General features: G+C 36.0%; 1 protein-coding gene and 1 non-coding gene across 2 annotated transcripts; both read left to right on the forward strand.

The window, feature by feature from the left end:
• Nucleotides 1-1,127: 1,127 nt before the first annotated feature.
• Nucleotides 1,128-24,586, forward strand: wcd (U3 small nucleolar RNA-associated protein 18 homolog wicked). The gene is made up of 9 exons (XM_069837820.1): nt 1,128-1,279; nt 1,386-1,575; nt 3,204-3,404; nt 5,123-5,321; nt 10,067-10,450; nt 13,967-14,135; nt 16,823-17,127; nt 19,718-19,860; nt 23,848-24,586. The coding sequence occupies exons 2-9, from the start codon at nt 1,406-1,408 to the stop codon at nt 23,870-23,872; spliced, it is 1,596 nt and encodes a 531-aa protein (XP_069693921.1). The 5' UTR covers nt 1,128-1,279; nt 1,386-1,405; the 3' UTR covers nt 23,873-24,586.
• Nucleotides 5,781-5,852, forward strand: TRNAN-AUU (transfer RNA asparagine (anticodon AUU)). The gene has a single exon. It is a non-coding gene; the product is annotated as a tRNA-Asn (tRNA).

Below are 24,586 nucleotides of genomic sequence, written 5' to 3' on the forward strand. Positions count from 1 at the left end.
TGTGATAGGGATGTAGAAATTAGAATTATAATGGGCAAGCAAGCAACAAAAGCAATTCATGGGATATGGTGGAATAAAAATATTAGACAAGAAAAAAAAAATCATAGTACTGTAGAAAATGTCACGACATATGGATTAGAAATATGGCCTCTTGAAGAAAAGACTAGAGACAAACTTAGAGTTTTTGAAATGAATTACATGAGAAAATTAATAATTTCAAGGACTGCCATAGTACATAAATATAACCGCATTATAGAATTCAGTTTTTCATATCACTCTACTGATTGTAAAACAACACTGGAGAGTTTCATGGGTTGTTACCATCCATATTCTTCTGCCAAAAGGATGCAGCATTTAATAGATTTAGACAATCTAGCAGTCCCATCAAATCCTGTGAAGTCGAGGAAGGAAAACAATGTAAGGAGACTGTACATATTCCTGATAGAAGAACAGAAGACTTAGGCTACTTTGAACAAGTCTTTGCTAAGTTTCATCAAGCAGTGTAGATAATTACTCGACTTATGTTGTGTCTAGTACATTTGTTCTTAAAGAATTTCCTCGTGGTTTCTTTTTTATTTTCTTTCTTTTTTTTTTTTTTTTACACAACTATATCAAGTGGAATCTTTAATATTATTTTGAAAATATGGTTGTGTTTACAAAAAGTAAACATTTCTCACAAATTTAAAAATATGATAAAACACAATGTTGTCCTTAAAACAATATAAAGCATGTGTTCATATTCCTTGTGTAATCCTCTTTATTTAATCCACAACAAGAAATCGCAGAAGGAAATTAGTTCTGCCGTTTTTCTGCGCATAGGGTAATTGAATGGAATAAGGGCATTTGTAAGGTTATTTATAACGACTATTTCTTCCTTATTGCATACAATATGGGGAATGCAATGTTTTAAAAGTATGATTTAGTATAATATTTTGTGAAATCAGGTAGGCCTACATTTTAATTTTGGTCAGTGGCAACACTGGTGCCACCTATTAAGAACTAGCGGAACTCTTTACAATCCAGACGCGGTGGTTCTGACATCCCGTGGTTGGAAAGTTCGCTTACACGATCATAAAATCGTAGGTCTTATCTTTGAACGCCATTGTACTCTGATGATCTTTGGAGCCTGTAGTTTCAGATAGTCTTTGACTATTATAAACTGGGAAAGATAAGCGTGAACACAGCTCACACACAGAATATTCCTTACAATAGTTGGCATAGAGTTGAGAATTTGTAATTATTACGAAAAGAATACAATTAAATTGGTTTCGGGAACTTGGTAAATTTTTATTTTATTCTGAGATTTTTACTCAATTTAAGTATATATTATGCATGCAGTTATATCTAATTGTAATTAGTACATTAATAACCCAATTTATTTCTAGAAGCTGGATTGAATCTTAAAATGAATAGAATATATGAAAGAGTGTTGCATAAAAGTGGAAGCTCCAATAAGAAGAGACGCCAGAAAAATGACTCGTCCGAAGAGAATTGTCTACCAAAAAAGAGAAGGAAAGGAAAACCTAAACCAACTGTGCAGCCTGTTGGAGAGATGGCAAGACGTGAAGAAGAAAGGCATAGCTCCCTTTTCTTTGTATTTGTTAACATCATCGCTGTTGTGATAATATTATATTCAAGCAATTAAATTGAATCAAATTAATCGTTTACAGGTTAAACTGTAAGGCAATTATGGTAGTGAACATATATTGTTTTCATTCTTTTTATAGGCTATATAGGTTAAGGGCGTCATAATATTAAACAGTCAAACTTCGATATCTTCCCACACTACGCACTGGAGAGAAAAATCATTGAAACCTTTTCACACCCCTTGGCTTCACATCACTTAACTTAAATATCCCCTCAACAAACCCACTAACCTTGTCACGTATTTTGGCCTTATGTCACTTTGCTATCCCTCATTTAATACATCAAACCCGTAACGAAACACAAATCAGACGTCATTTCCATGTGTGGTGTGGGGAAATTTACGTTTTATCTCCTGTGTGGAGAGATATCAAAGTTTCGCCGTAAGTTGTGTTTTTCGCTAAAACTCAATATCTGATGTTGCTACTAGTTTACTAGTTCCTCTTACAATCACTCGCTAGTAATATGCATTCAGCATCTCATGAAATGACACAGAAGCAGCAGATATTGAGGTTTTCCTTTTTTAAAGTGTAGTTTATGTTGATTAACCATTATTTACGGAGAACTTATCGGTCCTGCACTACGAGTCTATATGGGATTTCGATTTTTGAGAAGAATGTCTATCTGGATTTATTTCTTTGTATGGGGAAATGGGCGTAATCCGTTAACTAGGTTAATTTTATTCCTTGCTTTGTCACAGTAAATATTATCTATATTTCAGTAATTTAATATTCATACCATTTTTTTCTAAGTATTTTCATGCTATTGATATGTGATATGATATTTTTTGTTGTCATGGTGGACCGTCATATTTCTGTATTGAAGTCTCATCATAACTATATTAACCAAATCATTCCGTTTTATATTCATAGCTGACAAATATCCACCTTACCTTAATAACCGACCTAAATTCTTTTAAATCTACCATTATTCATTCCACCCTACCATCTCTCTACAATAGCCCTTCCAATATTACAATCACTTATATATTGAATATTACAAATTGAATTCTCTAATATCTCTGTCCCTTATCATTTCATTGCTATCAGTTCACTACAGCTACACTGTCTTCACGCTTTAATTACACCGCTACGAGATTTTTGTCGTACATATTATTTCACTATTTTCATGCTCTTACTAATATGGGATTGTTGTTCCGACTTTTCCGACAAATTTGTTTTATTTATTTGCATTGTAGGCAATGAGAATACAGACAGTGGTGAGTTCTGTGTAATAACTTTCACCCAAAGTTAACTCAACAAAATTGTCCAAAATAAAATTTATTTCAGAAATCATATCCTTAGAAAGAAAAATAATATATTTTAATTTTTGTAATTATGAGCATTTGCAAAGCATATATCCAGTTAATCTTGGTTTAAGTCTTTGAAGATGTAAATTCAAATTACAGAAAGAATATTAAACATTCTGTAGAATCGTTGTAACAGGTTAATTTAACTTTTTTTGCAATGATATTGATGGTTAATAAACAGTCTCGGCTTGTGTGATTGTTCAGCAAATATATCTAATTTTTATGAAATTGTGTTCTGATATGAATATAGGCTTGAAAAACTTGTATTGGGGGATGTTACGGATCTCCTGCATCATGATGATTCTGAAGTACCATCCTTCTCCTGTACTTCTGCTATGGAGGACTCTGGTGTGGAAGAAGGGGATTCCGATAGTAGTCCTCAAATGTCTGATACATTAGCCTCACCAGAGAGGGAACCAGCATGGCAAGATGAGGAAGACTTAAACATCTGGTAAGATAGCTTTTTTGTATTTTGTGATAATCAAGGGACATTGGCACAAGAAAGACATTCTTTTTCTGTAACTATTTCACCTGTCATTGTTCACCTGAAACAGCATATTCCAGACACCAGTATAGTCACTGGCATAGTTAGGCGTTAGTGTGTTTACCTGCTGATCCAGAGTTGTGTTCGGGTGTGGGTTCGATTCCCACTTGGGCGATTATTTGGTTGCTTTTTTTTTCCGAGGTTTTTCCTCAACCGTAAGGTGAATGTCATATAATCTATGGCGAATCCTTGGCCTCACCTCGCCAAATACCATCTCACTATCACCAATTCCATCGACGCTAAATAACCCCCTAGTTGATACAATACATGTTCTATCAATTTATGGTACTGGCTAAACCAAAAATGGTCATCTATGTCCTTTGCAGTCCCCATGATATGGATAGAAACGATGGATTGTATAACAAATTTATATATTTGCATGATACATCCAATTCATGGCCTTTTCAGAAAGAAAAAAATGGACTGATAATTATCGAAATATCCAATCAGATATTCGTCTTGTACAACATTCTGAAGAACCTTCATTGATTCATCCAATGAGGAGCAAGAGGCAGAAAAACTCGATGCAGCTATGCTGTCTAGTTTGTCAACATCCTAAGATCCTTACTTCACAGCATATGTATTCTTATTGAATTTCCAAATGTTGTTGTTTTCTAATGCCAGGCGTTTGACAGTAAAGTCATTTGACCTCTTGCACTCCAATATTTTTCAAAGATATTATCATGCCCAGCCACAGAAGTACAGATTTTGAGGTGTTCCGAATCCATTTCTTGGTTTGAGTTGCACAATGGGCAGTTAGGGGACTGATATATTCCAATTCTATGCATGTGTTTGGCCAAACAATCATGGCCTGTTGCCAACCTAAATGCAGCTACAGACGATTTGCGTGGTAAATCGGGAATTAACTGTGGATTATGATGCAGAGAGTTCCATTTTTTTCCCTTGAGATTGTGTTATCAAATTTTGTTTGTTGGTCTAAGTATGTAGATTTAATAAATCTTTTCACAGAGTAATACGTAGATTTAGTAACAGGTCTGTAAGTAGCAGTGCTGCCCTTCTTTGCTAAAGCATCCGCATTCTCGTTTCCCAGGATTCCACAATGGGATGGTATCCATTGGAATACAATTCTTTTATTGAGTGATATTAATTAATTTCCAAATGTTCACTGATCACTCAACATGAATGAAATGATTTTGTGAGGAACTGGAATTGTTGAGTTTGTCCAGCTTTTCAGAGAGATAAAACAAAGGTTGAGAGAGGTATCAGATAGTAGCAAAGTAGGGTTCTGTTTTTAGGGTGCAGAATGGATTATCATGATTAATTTCCTGGAACATGGTGTCACTGCGAGGAAAGAGCTTGTCAGAAATGTTTTAACTTTATTTGGGGAGAATAAAAAGAGCTTCTGGATCATGCCAATAAGTGTATTGAGTTAAAAAAGAATTATGTTGAATAAAAACTAGGCATTGATCAAGGTCTAATTTTTTCTGCGGTGAGCTGAAAACTTACCAATCTCCTCCACCTTTGCATAGTATAACAAATGTTCACAAATATACTTTTCGTCTAAACATTAATTTTCTCTGATTTCACAATAATACATATAAACAATATGAGAAAATAAAAATATCAAAAACTAAGTTGAACATGTATAATGTGTTACTTTTTAGTGTATCAGAGGCAATGAGTGCACAAGGAAGAAAAGTACCCGAGATATTATCAGGTGGTAGCGGTTCAGATCCATACACACGTATTCTGAAACATAAATATGAGGCAAGAATGGGAACTCCTTCTTGGGCAAACCTCGGCCACAGGAGTGCGAAGAAGAGTGGTTCATCTGATGATGATTCAGATGATGAACTTCTACAGGTAAGGATATCTGTGTTATAAACTGTGTTATTAGTAGGGGGTGGATTTCTGTGACGTCATATTTTTTTCCTTCACTTTATTTCGGATGTTAGACTGATTTAAACTTGATTCCAAGTGTTCTGATGAAAATGAAAACGTATTTATTGGGCATATAAATGCATATTTAGACATGCAAATCAAGATTTCAGGTATAACTCCCTGTAAAGTTGATTTGAATAATTTCGAGGGAAAAATTGTTCCGGAGCCGGGTATCGAACCCGGGACCTTTGGTTTAACGTACCAACGCTCTACCACTGAGCTACCCGGTAACTCTAACCGACACCGATCCAATTTTTCCCTCTATATCCACAGACCTCACACGGAGTCAGTGTGCACTCGAAGTTGGTTGCTTGACGGTTGTCAGCCCACTTTGAGGTCTGTGGATATAGAGGGAAAAATTGGATCGGTGTCAGTTAGAGTTCCCGGGTAGCTCAGTGGTAGAGCGTTGATACATTAAACCAAAGGTCCCGGGTTCGATACCCGGCTCCGGAACAATCTTTCCCTCGAAATTATTCATATTTAGACACTTACTAAGTTTTATAGAGTATTTAATATAATATTGCATAATAACGTTATATTGTGGGAATTTTCTTATGCATGTACTGCCATTTTTTAAGTTTCATAGCATATTTAGTAAAAATGGATATTCCCAAAGATTGATAGTTTTGTTTTATTGTTATAGTTATTAATTTATCTTATTGTGCAGTGTTAATAGAATGTGGACAGATTCTGTTCTTCCAACAGTAAGTTTGAAACTGGTGTTTTAGTCATGCTCATGCACACAACGAATTTGACTATTACAGCAGCATTGCCTTTGATCCATAATGGTTTAAAACCGAGACTCATACGTTCCAGCTAGTTGTGCCAATCAATTCCAAACTATTGCAAACTCTTTAAATTGATTTGATATGGAAGCAGAAACTAGGGCTACTAGTCAGGTGCACAAAAACGCATGTGCAAACATTCATGCTTACATGTCCTTCACAATCTGCTGTTACTTTAAGCAGCCTTAATTCTAACCGAAAATGAATAAAATTGCATGTGAATATTTTCCAAGATTATAGTAAAAGAAGGTAATGACAGTATAAATGCAGAATTTGAACCCATGATAGAATCTGGTGACCCATCTTAGGTCATAATATTTAACTTACCTTAAATTGGGTTAAGTTATTTCAAAAGAATGTTAGATTATTCTAAATTAATTAAAATAAGTAAATTGAATTATTACAAACTTCAGAATTTTCCCTGCGATAACGTCATAATTATATTCCTGCTTAGTACTTTTAAAATTTCAAATAAGCTGTTTACCGCATAATGATTTTTGATCTATACTTCTACTTTTATAAACATCTGATTTGAGAACTTCTTCGAGTGATGATACGAATTAGACATTTGGAATTATATCAGGAAAAAGAGAGATCAAAAAATGAAATGAATTTTTCTCCATTCTACCCATTCTTCACTTTCTGTTTATCCGTAAATTAGAGACTGCTTTGTACTTTTCGTTTCATGTAAGTTTCTGAATTTATAATCATACTTTAGCAGTAGCGACCAGCCTCATGGTCTAGTGGTCAGAGCTTCTGGCTATAGTTCATGAGGTCCCGGGTTCGATTCCCGGTTAGAGCACAGGAATTTTTCCTTAAAGGGGATTATTCCTGTGTTCGTCCATGGTCTGGAATTTAGATTAAGTTTAGATTTAAGACCTCTCCTGGCACCACATTATCATAATCATCCTATCACATCATCGGGGTAATGTAACTCCGCCTTCCAGGCGCCCCAACCTCAGAAGTGGGTTACAACTAAGCCAGGGCCAGGAGAGAAGACCAGAAATGTCGAAAAGACAACCTGGTGGCATTGGATTAAATATATATATATATATATATATATATATATATATATATATATATATATATATATATATATATATATATATATATATATAGTAAAAATTCACTTTATAATGTTATATTTTGCATTTTTTTGACATGAAAATTATTTACCGTATTCAATCCATAATGAGCTGTAGTGAATGTAGTACTACAACATTTTTTTCAGTATATCTTTAAAATATCTATATTTATGCAGAAATGCTACAAAAATTATGCATTGTCTATTGAATGTGGGTTTTCAAGGCCTCTATTGTTTTGCTCCGTGAGCAAAGACATACTGTATGTTGTACAAGCAGGCAGTGATGGAGGATTTTCTTAGAATTTGTCAAGAGTTTGTAACTTACTTCTTCCCTTTTACTGGCCAATGCTTGTGCCCTCAGTTTGTTTCCAGAATGTCTAAAGTAAAGAGTTTAGTGAGTGAGAAGTTGCGGCGTTATGTTGGCAATAAAATATTTAGTATAGGTGGAGTTTTTTTTATTTTGTAAATTGTGTGAGATGAAAGTTACAGCCAAGAAGAGTTTCGCTATGTAACAGCATTGTAATACTACAAAACATAAACATTGTATAAAAGGGCAGTGTGTAATTGAGAATGGACAACTGCTATTATTAAAAAATTCTCTTGGTACTTCAACTTCATTATGCAACTCTTCAGAATTTTCGAAAGATCCCAGCAAAATTATGGTTTGGTCCAACATTTCATTGAAGAAACTCTACAACCAAAGATTTAGGCATTTTCTTGAGTAATATATGAGTCATGTAGTTTCCAATAAATTGATGCTAAGAAAGAACTATCTGATTCGGTATTATGGAGAGGTGTTCGGTAAAATAAGATGTGCTGTGGAAGACAATAAAATATGGATTTCAATTGATGTAACTATGGATGTTCATGGCAGGTACATAGCAAATGTGATTGTTGGCACACTGAACAAAGACAAATCTGTATAAATATGTGAAGTACTAGTTTCTGTAATGCTTTCTAAATGTATGCTGTAAATTTGGTGACATTATCATCATTTGACTTCGTTTACAGTTAGAATTATAAAAAACTTTTCAATATGTTAATTTTGATAGTCTTGAGTTATACTGAGGATCACGTAAGAGTAATTCCTGAAAGACTAATTTGGCCGTCTCTTCAGTGTTGCCAACTAATACTAGATATCACCAAAAGAGGATAAAATCACACAATGTCATGTACTATAATAATAATAATAATAATAATAATAATAATAATAATAATAATATAATATTAACAATAACGATGTCTTGCTTACTTACCACATCTCATCTTTATATTGGGAAGGTGTTCTCTAAAAGATTCAATAATAATTTGTGAAAGAGTATATTTTTCTTCTGGACCTCTCGCACATTATGTTAGTAGTTAGTAGATTAGTGTATGATATAATATTAAAATGTATTTTGTCTGAGAACATGAAATTCATTGCTTTGATTAAACAGTTTACGAATCACGAGACCTAACCTAAAAATGTATTTGGTTTGATCACGTGAAATATTAGTATGAATTCCGAAAACGAATGCCACTTTGAAATGTATGCTTTAGAATATTTACTCCATTATTGTAATAAATGTCCAAACACGAAAGAAATTAATTAAAATATGAAATGGTATTTCTATCGATTACTCAAGGGCGTGTATTACACCAAATATGTTACATTTATTTACACTTAGCCTACCTGACTCTAATCTTGAAATTGTAACCACAACACAAAGCAACACATACAATAACTATTATGTATTAATATTAATACTGATATTAATTAATTATTAGTATGTTAAAATTTTTACTAGCTTCCAGTAATGGGCTCAGAAATCTAGAACAATTTGAATTTTCAGAATTTAAACTACTGACAACTTGTGTCACTGCCGCCAACATAACAGTTATAAAATCACTATCAGTTGTAGTATTTCTCAGTACCGAAATTCGAAACAAAGTTGGCAAAAGAAAATTCAACCTGCAAACTAGAAAATCACCATAATTCTTTAGCTTATGTAGTAATGGGGGAAAAATGGTTAGGTTTCACCCTTAGGGTATTAAATAATCTGACCCGGACTATAGAAATTATAAATGCAATTGACTATCGGTGTGTTATATGCTGTGAATATTTTGTGAATATTGCTTGATATTCACAATATATAGCACAAATGTATTCACTCTGTATTTACTTAGAAGAATGCAGAGTATGTCAATGAAGCATGTTCAACTGAAACCCCTTTGATCCACCTTAAGTGAAGTATGATGTCATAGTATGTGGTCTGACAATCACCTTTCATAGAGCAGTCGAGAACAGTTTGGTTGTAAACACAAGAAGTGTATAGGCAGCTCTTAACATGGCTGCTTTATTCTAAATCAATCCAAAAATGAAGTGTTCAGAATGAGGAAAAGGTGAGAGGCTCAGGGCCATCTAGCTTACAACCCTGATTTGTCACCACGTAAATTTTATTTGTTCGGACCCTTAAAAAAAGTTGTAAAGAGGAACAGATGACGAAGTGGAGACTGGGGTGCTGAAATGGTTCAAGGAGTAGCGAAGATTTTTTTCTGGCACTTCCCCAAACAATGGGATGCCTGTAGGAATGGCTATGAAAAGTTGTAAGGCAACTACTGCAGTCACGTATTTTTAAGAATTGATCTTTCTATATTATACTTTTTATAAATAATAAACACAATAAATAAATTTATAAATCGGTTCAAATGGGTTTCATTTGATTATGCCTTGAACAATAGTGAGTTTTTCTTATGACAATTTGCAGATAGGCAGAATAATTACTATTTTGAAGTGTAACAACATGTTTATTTTTCAGCACTGTGGAAACTTCCTGTCAAATCGGTCATCGGTCTTGAGAAAAGGAAGCATTGAAGTAAAGCGAGTCTGTGATTTGAATCGCGATACATACACAGAAGGACCAGTTATCAAGGCTGTAGAGTTTCATCCTTCCTCTTCAGTGGCGCTGGTTGCGGGCCTCTCTGGCATTGCCTCACTGTTTGATGTGAATGGAAAGAAGAATACTAAGCTGCATTCTGTGCAGTTCGAACGTTATCCTATTCTTTGTGCTCATTTCGTACCAAGTGGTGAGCAGTTTGTTATTGGCTCGAGGCACCATGGGTTTTTCTACAATTACGATATGATGGTGTGCCGTAGTATTCGAGCTGTACCCAACTCTGGATTAGGCATCACTAATACAAAGGTTATTATGTTCTGTATCATAAGTAAGTGCATTAAAGTACTAATTTTGTAACTGCTGAACACTTCTTATAGCCAAGTTAGCAAATGGACCTCAAGAAATTATTATACTGTATAGGAAGAATTTATAAATATAGTGGTCCAAACTGAAGAATACAGAATTCCATACAAATTAATTAAATTAAATTTGCACATGAGGACTTATGAAATGTATTTTGAAGATGTAAGCCTTGTGTAACAAATGTACACTTAGCGGCAAAAAGAATGGGCCGGCCGACAATTTCTAAGTTATAGAGACATAACATTGCGCATGCGCGTCTCGCCAAAGCTGTAGTTCACTAGGTAACACATAATTACACCATTTAAATTTGCTGTATTTTGTTTAAGAGTCTAAAATATGTAATAAAATCGAATGGCGGGTTGATTCTAGATACACCAGGGCCCTTGAAGAGTGAAATAATAATAAAATTGATAAATACACAATCAACCGGAGTGAATATGAACAGGAAAATCACGTATTATGCCGAACCGATATTAACAGTCACAGTAGCATAAGACATTACGGCATTAGTATATTGAACAAGTTGATAGTAGTAGCTCAAGGTTCGAATCTCCCCCAATCTTCTTTTTTTAATTACAAATTTGCCATTGTATGTGTCTCGCAAAGCTATAATTATGTGGTGATATCTCTTAGAATATTCCCAAACTCTAATAAATAATAAACCTCCCTCTCACTCTTTCAAGCAATACTGCTATCTGTTAATACAACGGAAAACGATATCCAGAAGGAACACTTTTCTTCCAGCAGGATAATCATCCGATAAACACCGCCAACCGGATTCAAAGATAGTTTACGAGGAGGCGTGATGTCGACCTAGTCGACTGGCCTCCAAATTCACCAGATATGAATCCGATTCAAAATTTGTGGGCTGCAGTCAAAAGGATCCTACTCTCTATTTGGGCAGAACAACCACCCGTTCAGACACCTGAGGAATTGTGGGACAGAGTTCTAGATGCGTGGGAGGAGACGGCCAAGAATTTAGACCTGTTCCATAATCTTGTGGACTCCATGCCGCGCGCCTGTGGAGTAACTGTTAGCACGTCTAGCCACGAAACCAGGTGGCCCGGGTTCAATTCCCGGTCGGGGCAAGTTGCCTGGTTGAGGTTTTTTCCGGGGTTTTCCCTTAACCCAATACGAGCAAATGCTGGGTAACTTTCGGTGTTGGACCCTGGACTCATTTCACCGGCATTATCACCTTCATCTCATTCAGACGCTAAATAACCAAAGCTGTTGATAAAGCGTCTTAAAATAACCTACTAAAAAATCCATGCCGCGCAGAAAGAGGGCAGTTGTTGATGCAGGTGTTTTGTGGACGAGATACTAGTCCCCACCACAGGCCTTGTTTTGTTAATATATTAAAAAATTGTTTGTTTTTGTTAATTTAATTATTTATTTGTGTTTGATATGCGTCCGGTTTTTTAGGATGTGAAACAAGTATTTTTGTTTGCACAGGCCAGGTCTCACCTATTAATAGCTCACAGGCAGGCATAACGAAGTTTGTTAACAAATGTCATTTCACATTTAAACTAATAAATTAAGTAAAAATTTAAATAAGAAATAATAATTTTACCGTACCAGGAGGCGAACTCACAACCTTTAGTATGGATGTCAGACTTCTTACCACTGGGCTACACACTGCTAGTAAGGTTTACTACATTATAGACGGACGACTTTCAATGAAGAGACACCACAGCAGTGCCTTGCAGTGGGTTACGTTTACACGAGTGAACTGCGTGATAGAACTTAGCATTTCTATCGACCATGAGTCGGCCCATTCTTTTTGCCGCTAAGTGTACAGTCACCATTTTGAGTATCTACTTTAAATTGCACAAACATTATTTTCCCAGTTGTGAAAATGTATTACAAATATACTGCCAGATGATACTTAGGAAACATTGTGTAAGAGATGGTGACCATTAGCACTTGTAAAAATTATATGGGTGCTTTATTATTGCCACGACCTGGATGTTGATTATCTAAAGATTGTTAAAAATGATCCATGGAATTTCCTTAAAAGTTGTTAAAAATAACCTGGAATTCACAAGAAAAAAATTTACGACGCAGAGATATGTTTGAAATTACAAGTTTCTTTTGGAAAGCGTATAAATCCAAAGTGAATTCTGAAATAAATAAAAAAATTGCAGAGTAATTATGTAGAACAAATAAAAACGACAAATTATGACACAAACTAGACGGTGTGGCAAAAGATTTTAAAATTTAAAATTGTCCCTGTTTTGGCCTCAGTCTAGTATGATCTCGAATGTGATACGATTCCAAGTTTTCAGTTGTTTTATATGGTAAAATAGAAATATTTTTATATACTGTAGCCTATTGGGTTGATCCAACAGTTCATTGTGTTTTTTTGCTGTGACAAAAGTTTTTATTTAAGATGAATAGAAGACAGACTCAGTCATATACTCTTCTACATTATTTATGCTGGGGTAGTTTTTTGATTCCATGTTTGAAGTTATCTGCTGATTTGGAATTAAAGAGGTTGTCAAGCCAAGTTTGTAAAGCATCTTTGTTCCATTGAAGATTGTTGGATAGAGAACAGAAAAGCTGGAAATCTGGGGATGCAAGATAGGGAGAATATGGGGATGTGGAATCATCTCCCAACCAAGCTCCTGGATAGCTGCTTTCGACATGTTAGTAGAGTGCAGGCATCTTTTATCGTGCTGCGCTTGATGCAGTCTCCCTAGTTGTTTTTCTTCAATTGCGGCCACAAGGTGTTTGAGTTGTTGGCAATAAATGTCAACACTTATGGTTACATTCCTGACAAGCAATTCGTAGTACACAATGCCTTCTTTAACTGATAGAGTCCACACCTGTGGAGTAATGGTCAGCGCATCTGGCTGCGAAACCAGGTGGCCCGGGTTCGAATCCCGGTCGGGGCAAGTTACCTGGTTGAGGTTTTTTTGTGGGGTTTTCCCTCAACCCAATACGAGCAAATGCCGGGTAACTTTTGGTGCTGGACCCCGGACTCATTTCACCGGCATTATCACCTTCATATTATTCCGACGCTAAATAACCTAGATGTTGATACAGCGTCGTAAAATAACGCAATAAAATAAAAAAAATTTAACTGATAGATGCATAACATCTTCTTCTGTGGATGGACACTAACTTTTGTATGGGCTGTTGTGTGTTTAAACGACAGAATCATCTTCTTGCAGTGCTCAGGTTATCTGTAAAAGTTTAACAATGTCTAGAGCACAAATGCTAACTTGATGAATATCCATATTAACAAACAAAACTGAGGTCGAGTGATATGAAATAAGGTGATACCTTGTACCTTGTTTTGGAATTAAGTAATAAGTAATATTTTCGTTAAATTTTTGGGTTCTGTATAAAGATTAGGACATTTTTAATGGTTTTGATAGTTTTGAGGCCATATTCCAGACACTGAATATCAGCACCCATAGATCTATATTTTAATGTTATTTATCATTTACAATACAGAATTTTAAGCTGTCCCCTGATGGCCGATTAATTGCCGTGTGTGGGAGATTTGGAAACATACATCTTCTGACTGCAAATACACTAGAAGGTGTTGGTCTGCTCAAGATGAACAGTGACGTTTCGGCCATTGCTTTTGACAGTGATGGTTCGCGCTTATTTTCACATGGAGGTACAGTATTATGTTCAGAATATGAGATATATATTGGTAGACATTATTTTAAATTTAGAGTTTAAGTTGTAATATACGAGGGGGATCCAGGAAATAACGACCGTTTTGTTGTAATAATTAAAAAAAAAGTATTTATTTGAAAAAACAAAGTCTGTTACATAACTGAAGCTTCCTTTACTTCTCTACATAATCACCACCTACATTTAAACATTTGTCGTATCTGTTCACTAGCTTTAGAATTCCCGTGTTATACTCCTCTGCTGCCAGTTCATTAGGTCAGGTGTTCATTGTCTTCTTCAACTCTTCATCACTTCCAAAATGCGTACCACCCAGAAAGTCTTTCAGTTTAGTGAAAAGGTAAAAATCGCTAGGAGCAAGGTCTGGACTATAGGGTGGATGATCAAAGATTTCCCAACCGAATTGATCCAGCAATTCTCGAGTTGAAGCAGCAGTGTGCGGGCGGGCGTTGTCGTGAAGAAGCACAACTCCTCTCGAAAGCATTCCTCGCCTCTTGTTTCGGATGGCTCGCCGTAGTTTTCGTAAAGTCTCACAATAACAATTTGAATTGATCGTAGTGCCTTTTGGCATGAAATCCAGCAAAAGAACACCTTTGCGATCCCAAAAGACAGTAGCCATGACTTTTTGTGTTGAGAGAGTCTGTTTGAATTTTCTCGGTTTCTTGGGTGATGAGGGATGATGCCACTGACGTGATTGGCGCTTGGTCTCTGGGTGTTGTGAGACACCCAGGTCTCATCACCAGTCACAATTTGATCAAGAAAGGCGTCTCCATCTGTGTGATATCGCATCAAGAATGTCAATGCTGAGGCCATTCTCTGAGTTTTGTGTTGGTCACTCAGTTGCCGTGGAACCTATCTTGCACAGATTTTGTGGTAGCCAAGATGTTGCGACACAGTTTCACCAAGCAAAGAACGAGAAATGTCAGGAAAGACAATATTCAATTCGTCGAGTGATGTGCGCCTGTCTTGCAAGATTCTGTCGTTCACTTTAGTCTTCAGGTCTTCTGTGATGAGTGATGGGCGTCCGGGTCGAGTTTCATCGTGGACATTTGTTCGCCCATTGTTGAACATTTCGCACCATTTTCTCACATTTCTTTCATTCATTACAGTATCACCATACACTTCTTTCAATTGCCGGTAAATTTCTGCAGGTTTCAAATGTCGGGCATTCAAAAATCGAATCACACTCCTCACCTCACAGTTGGCGGGATTATCAATCACGTCGTTCATTTTGAAGTAACACAAAATGCACAATGGCGACTTGTTGCAACCAGTATTCACAACATTATGAGAACACATGTTAAGGAAGCCAGTTGACTTTCAAACAAGGAAGGGGAGTCAGCTGCGCGGTGGGTATGCGCGAATGGTCGTTATTTCCTGGATCCCCCTCGTATATATAGGATGAGTCAGTAGGAAAGGTATATGGTGTGAGGGGTGATAATATTGGTGATTCTGAACAAAAAAGTTTTTATGAACATATGCCCTGTTTTTAACAGAATCTGACATACAGCTTTTTGAAAATCACGAGCGTCAGTCTCGTGTCCTTCATATGCAGACACAGCCAAAACGACATTAGTTTATAGTAGGATCAATGGAACATATCCTGGGCATTGGATCGGTCGCAGTGGAATCATTTCTTGGCCACTGAGATCACCAGACTTTACTACATTGGATTACTGTGCGTGGAGTTGGCTTAAGAACGAAGTCTACAAGCACAAAGTGGAAATTTCTTGCTCGCATTTTACATGCTTTTGCTCAAGTAAAGGAATGTCTGAATCAGCTCAGATCAGCAACACAGCAACTGTCTACAAGAGCTGCAAAATGCATTGAAGTTGACGGTGGACTTTTTCTTCTGGTCCAAAAGTATATTATTCTGTTTATTTAGGTTTTTTTTTTTTTTTTTTTTAAGACATCGCTGTTACAAATAGCAGACGGAACAACTGGATAATATCCACGGCAGAGCAATGTCGATAGTCGACGTTACTTGCTGGCCACTAGTCACCAGGCCGTACCGAGCCGTGCCAAACAAAACACAATCGAAATGGTGGTAGTAAAATTCGCGACTATATTCTTAAATAATTCACTGCATTAGTCAAGTGCAAGACTTCTGGCTCCTGTTGCATTCAAACAATTATAAAATATGACAATTTGGTCCAGGGAGCATCCGTTTTTGATGCAAAGATAATTTGTTTGGCTTGTTTCTTAAATAAAATTACGAAATGGCGTCCCTGTGCTTAACATTTAATAAAAAAAGAAGTATAGCAAAACTGTTTTCTCTCGAGACTTTCATCTAAGTCACGTAATCTACTTCAATATATTTGCGCAAATATACCTTGTAGCTAACAGTGGTGCTATCTCTCTGTAATGTTCAGAACGAAGGAGGTAGAGAGAGAAAAGAAACAAATTTCTCCCTCCAACAACGCCACACACCAACGTCGTGTTCTTATGTTTGCAAGATTGTGTATTTACTTAAATTTGGTGCTAAACGCAACGGCACTGTTCAAAGATACCGTGGGAATTCTCCAGTTCAGCTTAGCAGACAAAATAACTGATGCATTACTACTTTTTTTTATTCTTAAAAGTCTCTTTTACCAAATTTAGGTATTAAAGTGATGACTACTATTCCTATTTGAATTATGTAATTTACATAATTATGTTTTTTTTCTGTAGAAGGTGGAGAAGTTCATGTGTGGGACATCGGAACCAGACGGTGCTTGGGTCGATTCACTGATGATGGGTGTATATGGGGCAGCAGTCTGGCTGTAGCACCAGGAGGCCGATTTCTTGCCTGCGGTGCCCGTTCTGGTGTTGTAAATGTATATGAAACGGCAGGATTACTCTCGGCAGCAAATCGTGCCCCAAGACCTACCAAAATACTGCTGAACCTTACCACTTCTGCCACAACTGTAAAATTCAATGCATCCTCTGAACTGCTGGGAATGGCATCTGATGATAAAGACAATGCATTTAGATTGGTAAGTACATGCACTTGTCTTTGATTGTCTCTTACTGCTATCATCTGTTTTCTCTTGTTTCCTCATCGTACATCATGTTGCTTTAATTTTTTACCACAATAACATAATACTTAAAGGTACGGTCACACATTGCTACTTTTGCTGCGTAACTTTTGTACTACAGCTGCAAAAGTTGTGTGTCGTGTTCACACGTAAGCCAAAAGTAGCGTGCTGCGCAACCCGAGTGCAGCAAAAGTTGCAACTGGAGGTTGCGAGTCTGTTCACACACAAGGCGCTACTTTTGCAGCCGCAGTCATGCTGCAGGTTTCCATCTCCGTGTTGACTTCTCAATATACATTTTGTGGTTATGTTCGCATTATTAAGAAACTCATGCGAAAGCTTACTTATCTATTATTTGCTTTTCTGCCCTAACTAGCATTCAGAAATTGGCATTATTTCTACTATAAAGCTTTTAAAAACGCCTATATACTTAACCAACAGCATATTCACGTAATCAATGATGGCAACCCTCCTGTTTGAAACTACGCTGCAGAAAATTAAAAAAATTAATTATATCGTCAGCAAATATGCTCAAACTGGGTTGTGCATTTAGTAACTGTTACAAATAATTTATTTTCATAACATCTAACATTAAAATACATCCAAACAATAAAAGTATCATTGGCACATTTGGGTGGCAACACTGGTTGCAACCGCAGCAAAAGTTCCAACAAAACCGATATCAAAAATGCTGCGGCTGCAACCCTGAGAATCCTGTTCACACGTTGCTACTTCTAAGCTGCGTGCAGCATGGAAAAGTAGCGGGCAGCAGCTTCGGCAGGCACTACTTTTCGGGTTGCACCGTTGTTCACACGTCGCAGTACGAGAATTGCGCAGTTTTTTGTACTGCATCGCTGCAAAATTAGCGGCGTGTGACCGTACCTTAATTTTTATTGAATAAAAGGTAAATTTTTTATGTAGCATGCCTGTGTATAGTCATTCTTCTAAACTGTGTTAATTTTCATTATTTGCATTGAGTTGAAAAAAAAATTAATGAAGTTGTATGGAGTTTTTATGCAAAACTACTATTATCTGAAATGCAACAAGATGACATTTTTCTTAGTTGACTTGTGTTCATTGACAAAACAAGTGGCAAGATGAACAGGCATAATATCCAGATCTGGAAGATGTAGAATTAACATGCAACAGTGCACTGTGAAAGGGATTTCTCAAATGTTAACTTCTGCATGTCAGAATGAAAAGTTTACAAACCATTCTTGTTAGAAAAAAAAAAAACAGTGACAAGCATTTCATACCTCGATACGCACAGATTTGGCTCTATCCTTACATGGAGGATGAACTTCAACACTTCACTTGGCAACAAGAGATGGTCCCCTCATTTTCATTATAACATGTGGGAGTGGTTGAATGATGACGTTCTGTGATGGTTGGTAGGATGTACCAGTCTGCAGGACATGGTTTTCGTCTGATGGCCTCAATAGTCTGCCTATAGTGACGAGCTAACGAGAAGGCATCCAATGTATGAGAGGGAAGAGGTGTTACTGTTATCTCAAGGTTGGATGAATGTGACTTTGGCCACAGACGTATCACTCATGCACAATAATGCATTTTTATTCAGTAACCTGCTCTTATTGTGTTAAGTGCTAAGTCTTTATACAGGTAGTTTGAATGCATATGTAATACCAGTATTATTATACTAAAGTATATATTTTTTTTATTTTTTCTCGTTGCCCATGCACCTCAATCTACAGATGACTGATAAATGGCGTTCCTGACATTGCCCATGTCATCAGCTCATAGCTACACCGTACACCTTGTAATTTCCTCTTGCAGATGTAGGTGAAGAACCATATGTACCTACCATCACTACCTATTACACTGCCTGAGCTGAGATGCAGGACTATTGTGACTGTTGAGTGTATCATACCAGAAATGCTCATATTGAACACTTGTAATGTATACTGTACAAACTTGTACAGTTGCTCTTCCATCCCACGTGAGGTTTGTTCTTGCGTACTGCAGCTATGAAAAAGTAAACAACTTTAAAATCCCAGCATTCATTTAGGAACACAGTGTATAAAATATTTGTCGCAGTTACTATGAGCTCTCTGTAGTTGTTTAGTTAACTGTCCGAAAACAGGTCTGAACCTCACAAGTGATACCAACAAGGCACCACTTATGAGGCAACTAGGCCAGGTGATAATGGGGTAGAACGGCCAGTTCCTTTCCCCTCATTGCATACATTGCCGATTAGTTACATATTACACTAGTAATTGATTAACAATAACCTGACACATTAAGAAACAAAGCGGATGATGAGAGTACCAATGTATTCACCAGCATAATTCTGAATATCTTGTAAACTTATCCTCCTTACATATTTCAGGTATACTAATTTTTGGTCTGTTTATTCCAAATTCCTTTATATAATATAACAGTGCATTGAATTGTATATTGGCTGCTTCTAGATCGTCCATTAGCTTTGCCTTAGTGAACACACATTGAATCAATTTCGTTTTTTTATTTAACTTCTTTAATCATAACTTGAATGATATGGTAATATCAAAGTGTGTGTTTATATTTCTTTCAGGTGCATTTTCCAAGTATGACTGTATTTTCAAATTTTCCGGGTTCATCACAACCTCATCTTGCACGACCTCAGTGTCTTGACTTCTCCCCTAATAGTGGTTACCTGGCCATTGGCAATAATAAGGGTGCAGCCCTTCTCTATAGGTAAGGCATAATAAAGTATATATTTGTATATTTCGCGTGCTAGAGATAGAACATGCCATACTCGGTACATCAGCATGCTTACATAGTGGAGCTGTGTGGTTGTGCTTATTCCATTAAAGTTAACTCGAAAAGAATTTGTGGAAAAACATTCAGGTGAAGGTGTTGTTGCAATTCAGAAACTAGTAAAACAAAATGGCGTGCTATTTGTTCTGTGATTAATGTATTGAAAGCAGAAAGCAAACAATGCCATTATTGTAATTTACAATTATTATTCTTATTGCTGCTGCTGCTTTTCTTCCTCTTCTTCCTTTATTATTATTACTAGTATTATTCTGAAGATCGATTCATTGTGGCTACGTTCATGTTAACCCTAGAATGCTATCGTGATTGAGTAGTAGGCGGAAAGTGTGTTGAAGTTTCGAGGAGGAGGTTATATTGGAAGAGAAGTGACGATACATATAATGAAGCAATTGCTGTGGCAATGTCAAGAGACAGGTTTGAATTCATTTTCTCAAATCTACATTATTATGACAATAACAATTGAGATAGAAATGATAAATTTACGAAAATAAGACCTCTTCTAAAAATGCTCAACGAAAAACAATAGAAACTTATGTCCATTCATTACCTCCGTCCAGTACATCACCAGTTCTTGCTGTGTTTGCAGAAACATTGCTATGACCTTGTGTATTCTCTCCACATGCAACAGATTTGTCACTCATTCCTCCTTCCCCTCTTCAAGAAGGCTATGCTGAAATATTTCTGCTCCTTTTGCAAGCTGTGAACCAGGTAGATTGGGTGTTACATCAAGTTCGTCCCCTGAATCCTCGTCTGGTACATCTTCAGTGGCATTGTAGGCGGCATTATAGTCATATATGTCTGTATTTCAGATGAAATTTCGCACGGAACATCATTTTCAAACATAGATATCATTTCATATAGGAAAAATTCACTGAAATTTGAAATGTATGATCGGGACGAAATTGAAATACAAACTGCTGAGCCATTTATACCGAAATCCACACTTTCTGAAGTCGAAATTGCTATAGAAAATCTGAAAAAGTACAAGTCTCCAGGTATTGATCAAATTCCAGCAGAATTAATACAAGAGGGTGGAAGCGTATTATCTAGCGAAATTTATAAACTTGTACTTGCAATTTGGGAAAAGGAAATTGTACCAGAACAATGGAAGGAGTCCATAATCGTACCTATTTTTAAGAAGGGGGACAAGACTAACTGTAGTAACTTTCGAGGAATATCACTTTTGTTGATAGGGACCAATGGAGGGCTTATTTGAGGGTGGCAATGAACCTCCGGGTTCCTTAAAAGCCGGTAAGTAAGTAAGTATGAGGATATTCGTATTGACATATAAGTTTTCGTCATTGTAATGTCACAATGAAAAGATATCTCAAACGTATTGTGGTATGACGTAATATTTATGTTTATTAGGAGTCATTTGATCTATAACAATTTGTAAAATAATTTCCAACTGTAACAATATTTACCTTTCATATCTGAATTGCATTTTGGATACCATAGCTAAAATAAACAAACCACTCTTATGTCCACATTTCAAACTCAACAAAGACACCTAGCAAGCCTCTAATTAAGACCAGTAATAGTGACATCTGTGAAAAAGCAATTGCGTTAACTACAGAGAGGGGAATTTGACATATTGACCAATGTCCTTTTAAAAGGACAATAGTCAGATCTGGGTTAAACAATCATCTCTATAAGCATTTTGTAAAACTGCACATAAAGTGAAGTGGGTAGGCATTGGATATATGCATAATGGAAAACTGTATGCAAACTTTTTGTCCATTTTCACTGTGGATTCACAACATATTTTAAACAAAAACTGCACCCTACTTATAGAAGGAACGTGCTTGTGTTATGGTACATAGTGTCACATATCCTAGTAAAACCAACCATTCCTGAAGGTGAACTGATGTTCTCAGGGATTGACATCCTGATATTTATTGATCAAACTTTGTACATCGTTTAGAGCAGAGAGTGTGATCTCTACCATGTACAGGCATAATCTCATTATGCTTTGTGAAATAAAATAATGACTAAAATTCATTACTCACATTACAATACACAAATATGGTGGGTAACTTAAAAATCATTCTGTATTATAAGGACATTTGTGGCTTAGTGAAATGTTACTTTTGAAACTTATAGTATTTTTGTAGATAACATAGTTACTACCGTGGAACCGTCTAGAGTCGACCTGGGGGTCTAGATTCGACCACTGTGTACACTTTCTAATTTCACGTGTTTATTCCAATAGAATTGCCTACTAGCCGCCACTGCTTGCTTCCAGCTGACTGATAACACTTACCCTTTCAATCTCGCATGGTAGTGCCAATCGTATTGTGCGTCCTTGATTATGTAAAGTTCACTGTTGCCAATAGAAAAAATAGTAACAAAAAATACTCTGTCTAACTTTTAACTAGCCTTGTTTAACTGTAATGAAATACAAAATAACTGTATTTCTGTAATCAGAATTTTAAGCTTAATAACATACTACAACAAAAAATATTTTTTCATATTATTGAGAGACGTCAGAAGTTGAAGTTGTATTCCAGTACAGAGTCGACCATGCAGGCCAGTGGAATTAATCCATTTCAGCCACAAAGAGTCTTTAATAAACTACCACAATCTGGTATGACAGAGTCTCCAGAATCTCAGTCCACACCGGCACGAGTGGGAGAAGCGGTCATCAAAGTGCTCCAGGGCACGAGGTATGAAAAATAATTAGCTGCCAAGAAAAGGAAAAGGAAAATTGAAATTGAACCAGGAAAAATTATTGTATCAGTAGGTCTACTGAAGGCGGAACATCTCAGTCAAATGAAGAAATCTCTCATCCTGTCTCAACTGAGGAGACCAGAAAAAGAGAAGCCAAGAAAACCACCAAGAAAAGAAAACAGAGAGGATACCAGGAGTCCAGTGATAGTGATGAAGACGGACGACATTCCACTAAAGATTCGTTGGATGAGTGTTTTGAAGAGGAAGATAAAAATGATAATGAAAATTTCGATTACCCTAAATCAGGGGATCAGCTTTTAGTGAAGTTCCCAACTAAAAAAACAATTAAATTTTGTGTTGGTTGCATCGAGGAACTGGTTCCAGGAGAAGGACTTGAACTTCGTTTTGTTAGAAATTGTGGTGGATTCCAGTTCAAATATTCTGAGGTGGAGGATATGAGTCTTATTGACTATGTTCAGGTAGAAAGAAAACTAAGTGCTTCTGTTCCTATGGAGGAAAAGGAATTCCTAAAATTTGGTGTTGATTTTCAGTGTTATGATATTAATTAGGAGATGGAAACTGTATTTTCTGTATTTTTCAGGGCTATTTTATTAATTAGTACATTAATAATGTGATAATGTTGTGTGTAGTTTGACGTAATTTTATGTCTGCTAATTAATTAAATATTTTCCATTAAATTTATGAGCCTTAACCTATTTAATGTATGCACATTAAAATAACTGTTTAAAATTCGCATTTTCCTATCCCAAATAACTTAAAAATAAAAAATAATAAAGTAAATAATAATAAAAGCATCCAAAAGGAGGTCGATATCGACCGGAATGAGAGCAAACGTTCATTTACATGTATTTTTAATATGGTGGTCGACTTAACACCATGTACAGGGTTGAGTTGACTGGCGTTTAAAATTTGTTTTCCTCAGTGACCGTGGAAGTTCATAAAATGAAAATAATAGAAAACAATCCCTGAGTTGTGCGCTATAACATACCATTTTCAGTGAAATACTAGATAGCATTGTCTGTGAAGTAGCATTAAAAGTACGAAAAAAAGCGGTCGACTCTAGACGGTTTGACGGTACTTCTTTCCATAAGAGTTTTGAAGTCATAATAATTATTGACAATCAGACTAACATGAATAATAACCACTATACTTGCAAGTGTAACTGTAAATCGCTGTGTGTGGCAAATAACAGATAAAATGTCTTCTTTGTTTCAGGTTAAAACATTATGGCAATTACTAAGTTCCATTACAGAAGAGTTTTACATACATTTGAAGACTACTATTAAAAATGGAGTATTGATCTTACGTGGAGAAGTGTATGCTGAAATGAACATTCCATCCTATTACCCATTCTTCTCAGTTTCGATAACAGTGCGAGTGTCAGTATTGCGTCTACTGAACGTTGAATTATGATTTTACTTTATGGAATTCGATTGCCTAATTGTGTTGTTGAGATTCACATGTACCTATTATATTTGTTATTCATTTTATACAGATGTGGTACTGTTCTGTATGTTTGATTAGGATATAACAATTGGTTAACTACAATGTATCTCATCCTATTCAGATTTTATTTTAGAAGAAAATGGAAGAAGCAGAAAATATAAGCCTAAAATGTGCTTCTTTAAAAGAACCATGTCAAACTGTATAATGATGTGGCTCAGATATGTTTATTGTTTAATTTTCTTTTGTTTTTCTGTTATTTTAAAGACCTTGAGTGAAATATTCGACTTCATTTGTTTAGAACTTCATCTGGCCTAGTGTTATCATCCACGAAATTTGTGTAGTAAATATGAACAGCCTTGTCATTCTCAACCAGAGGTTTTGTGTAGGAGTAAGTATATGTTGCCTTCGAATATTTTCAGTAGTACCAACATCTGAATATTTAGTAATAAACATAATCTGTAATTTAAAATATATATTTGCTTAATAAAACATCCAAATCTTTAAAATA

This window comes from Periplaneta americana, chromosome 1 (genome assembly GCF_040183065.1).
Source record: "Periplaneta americana isolate PAMFEO1 chromosome 1, P.americana_PAMFEO1_priV1, whole genome shotgun sequence".
Lineage (NCBI taxonomy): Eukaryota > Metazoa > Arthropoda > Insecta > Blattodea > Blattidae > Periplaneta > Periplaneta americana.

Bases quoted from the DNA above. Each gene is read 5' to 3' on its own strand.
- wcd (XM_069837820.1), top strand. From the start codon at position 1,406: ATGAATAGAATATATGAAAGAGTGTTGCATAAAAGTGGAAGCTCCAAT. The intron at 10,451-13,966 runs GTTATTATGTTC...TTTACAATACAG, and splicing joins TAGGCATCACTAATACAAAG to AATTTTAAGCTGTCCCCTGA. The intron at 14,136-16,822 runs GTACAGTATTAT...TTTTTTCTGTAG, and splicing joins GCGCTTATTTTCACATGGAG to AAGGTGGAGAAGTTCATGTG.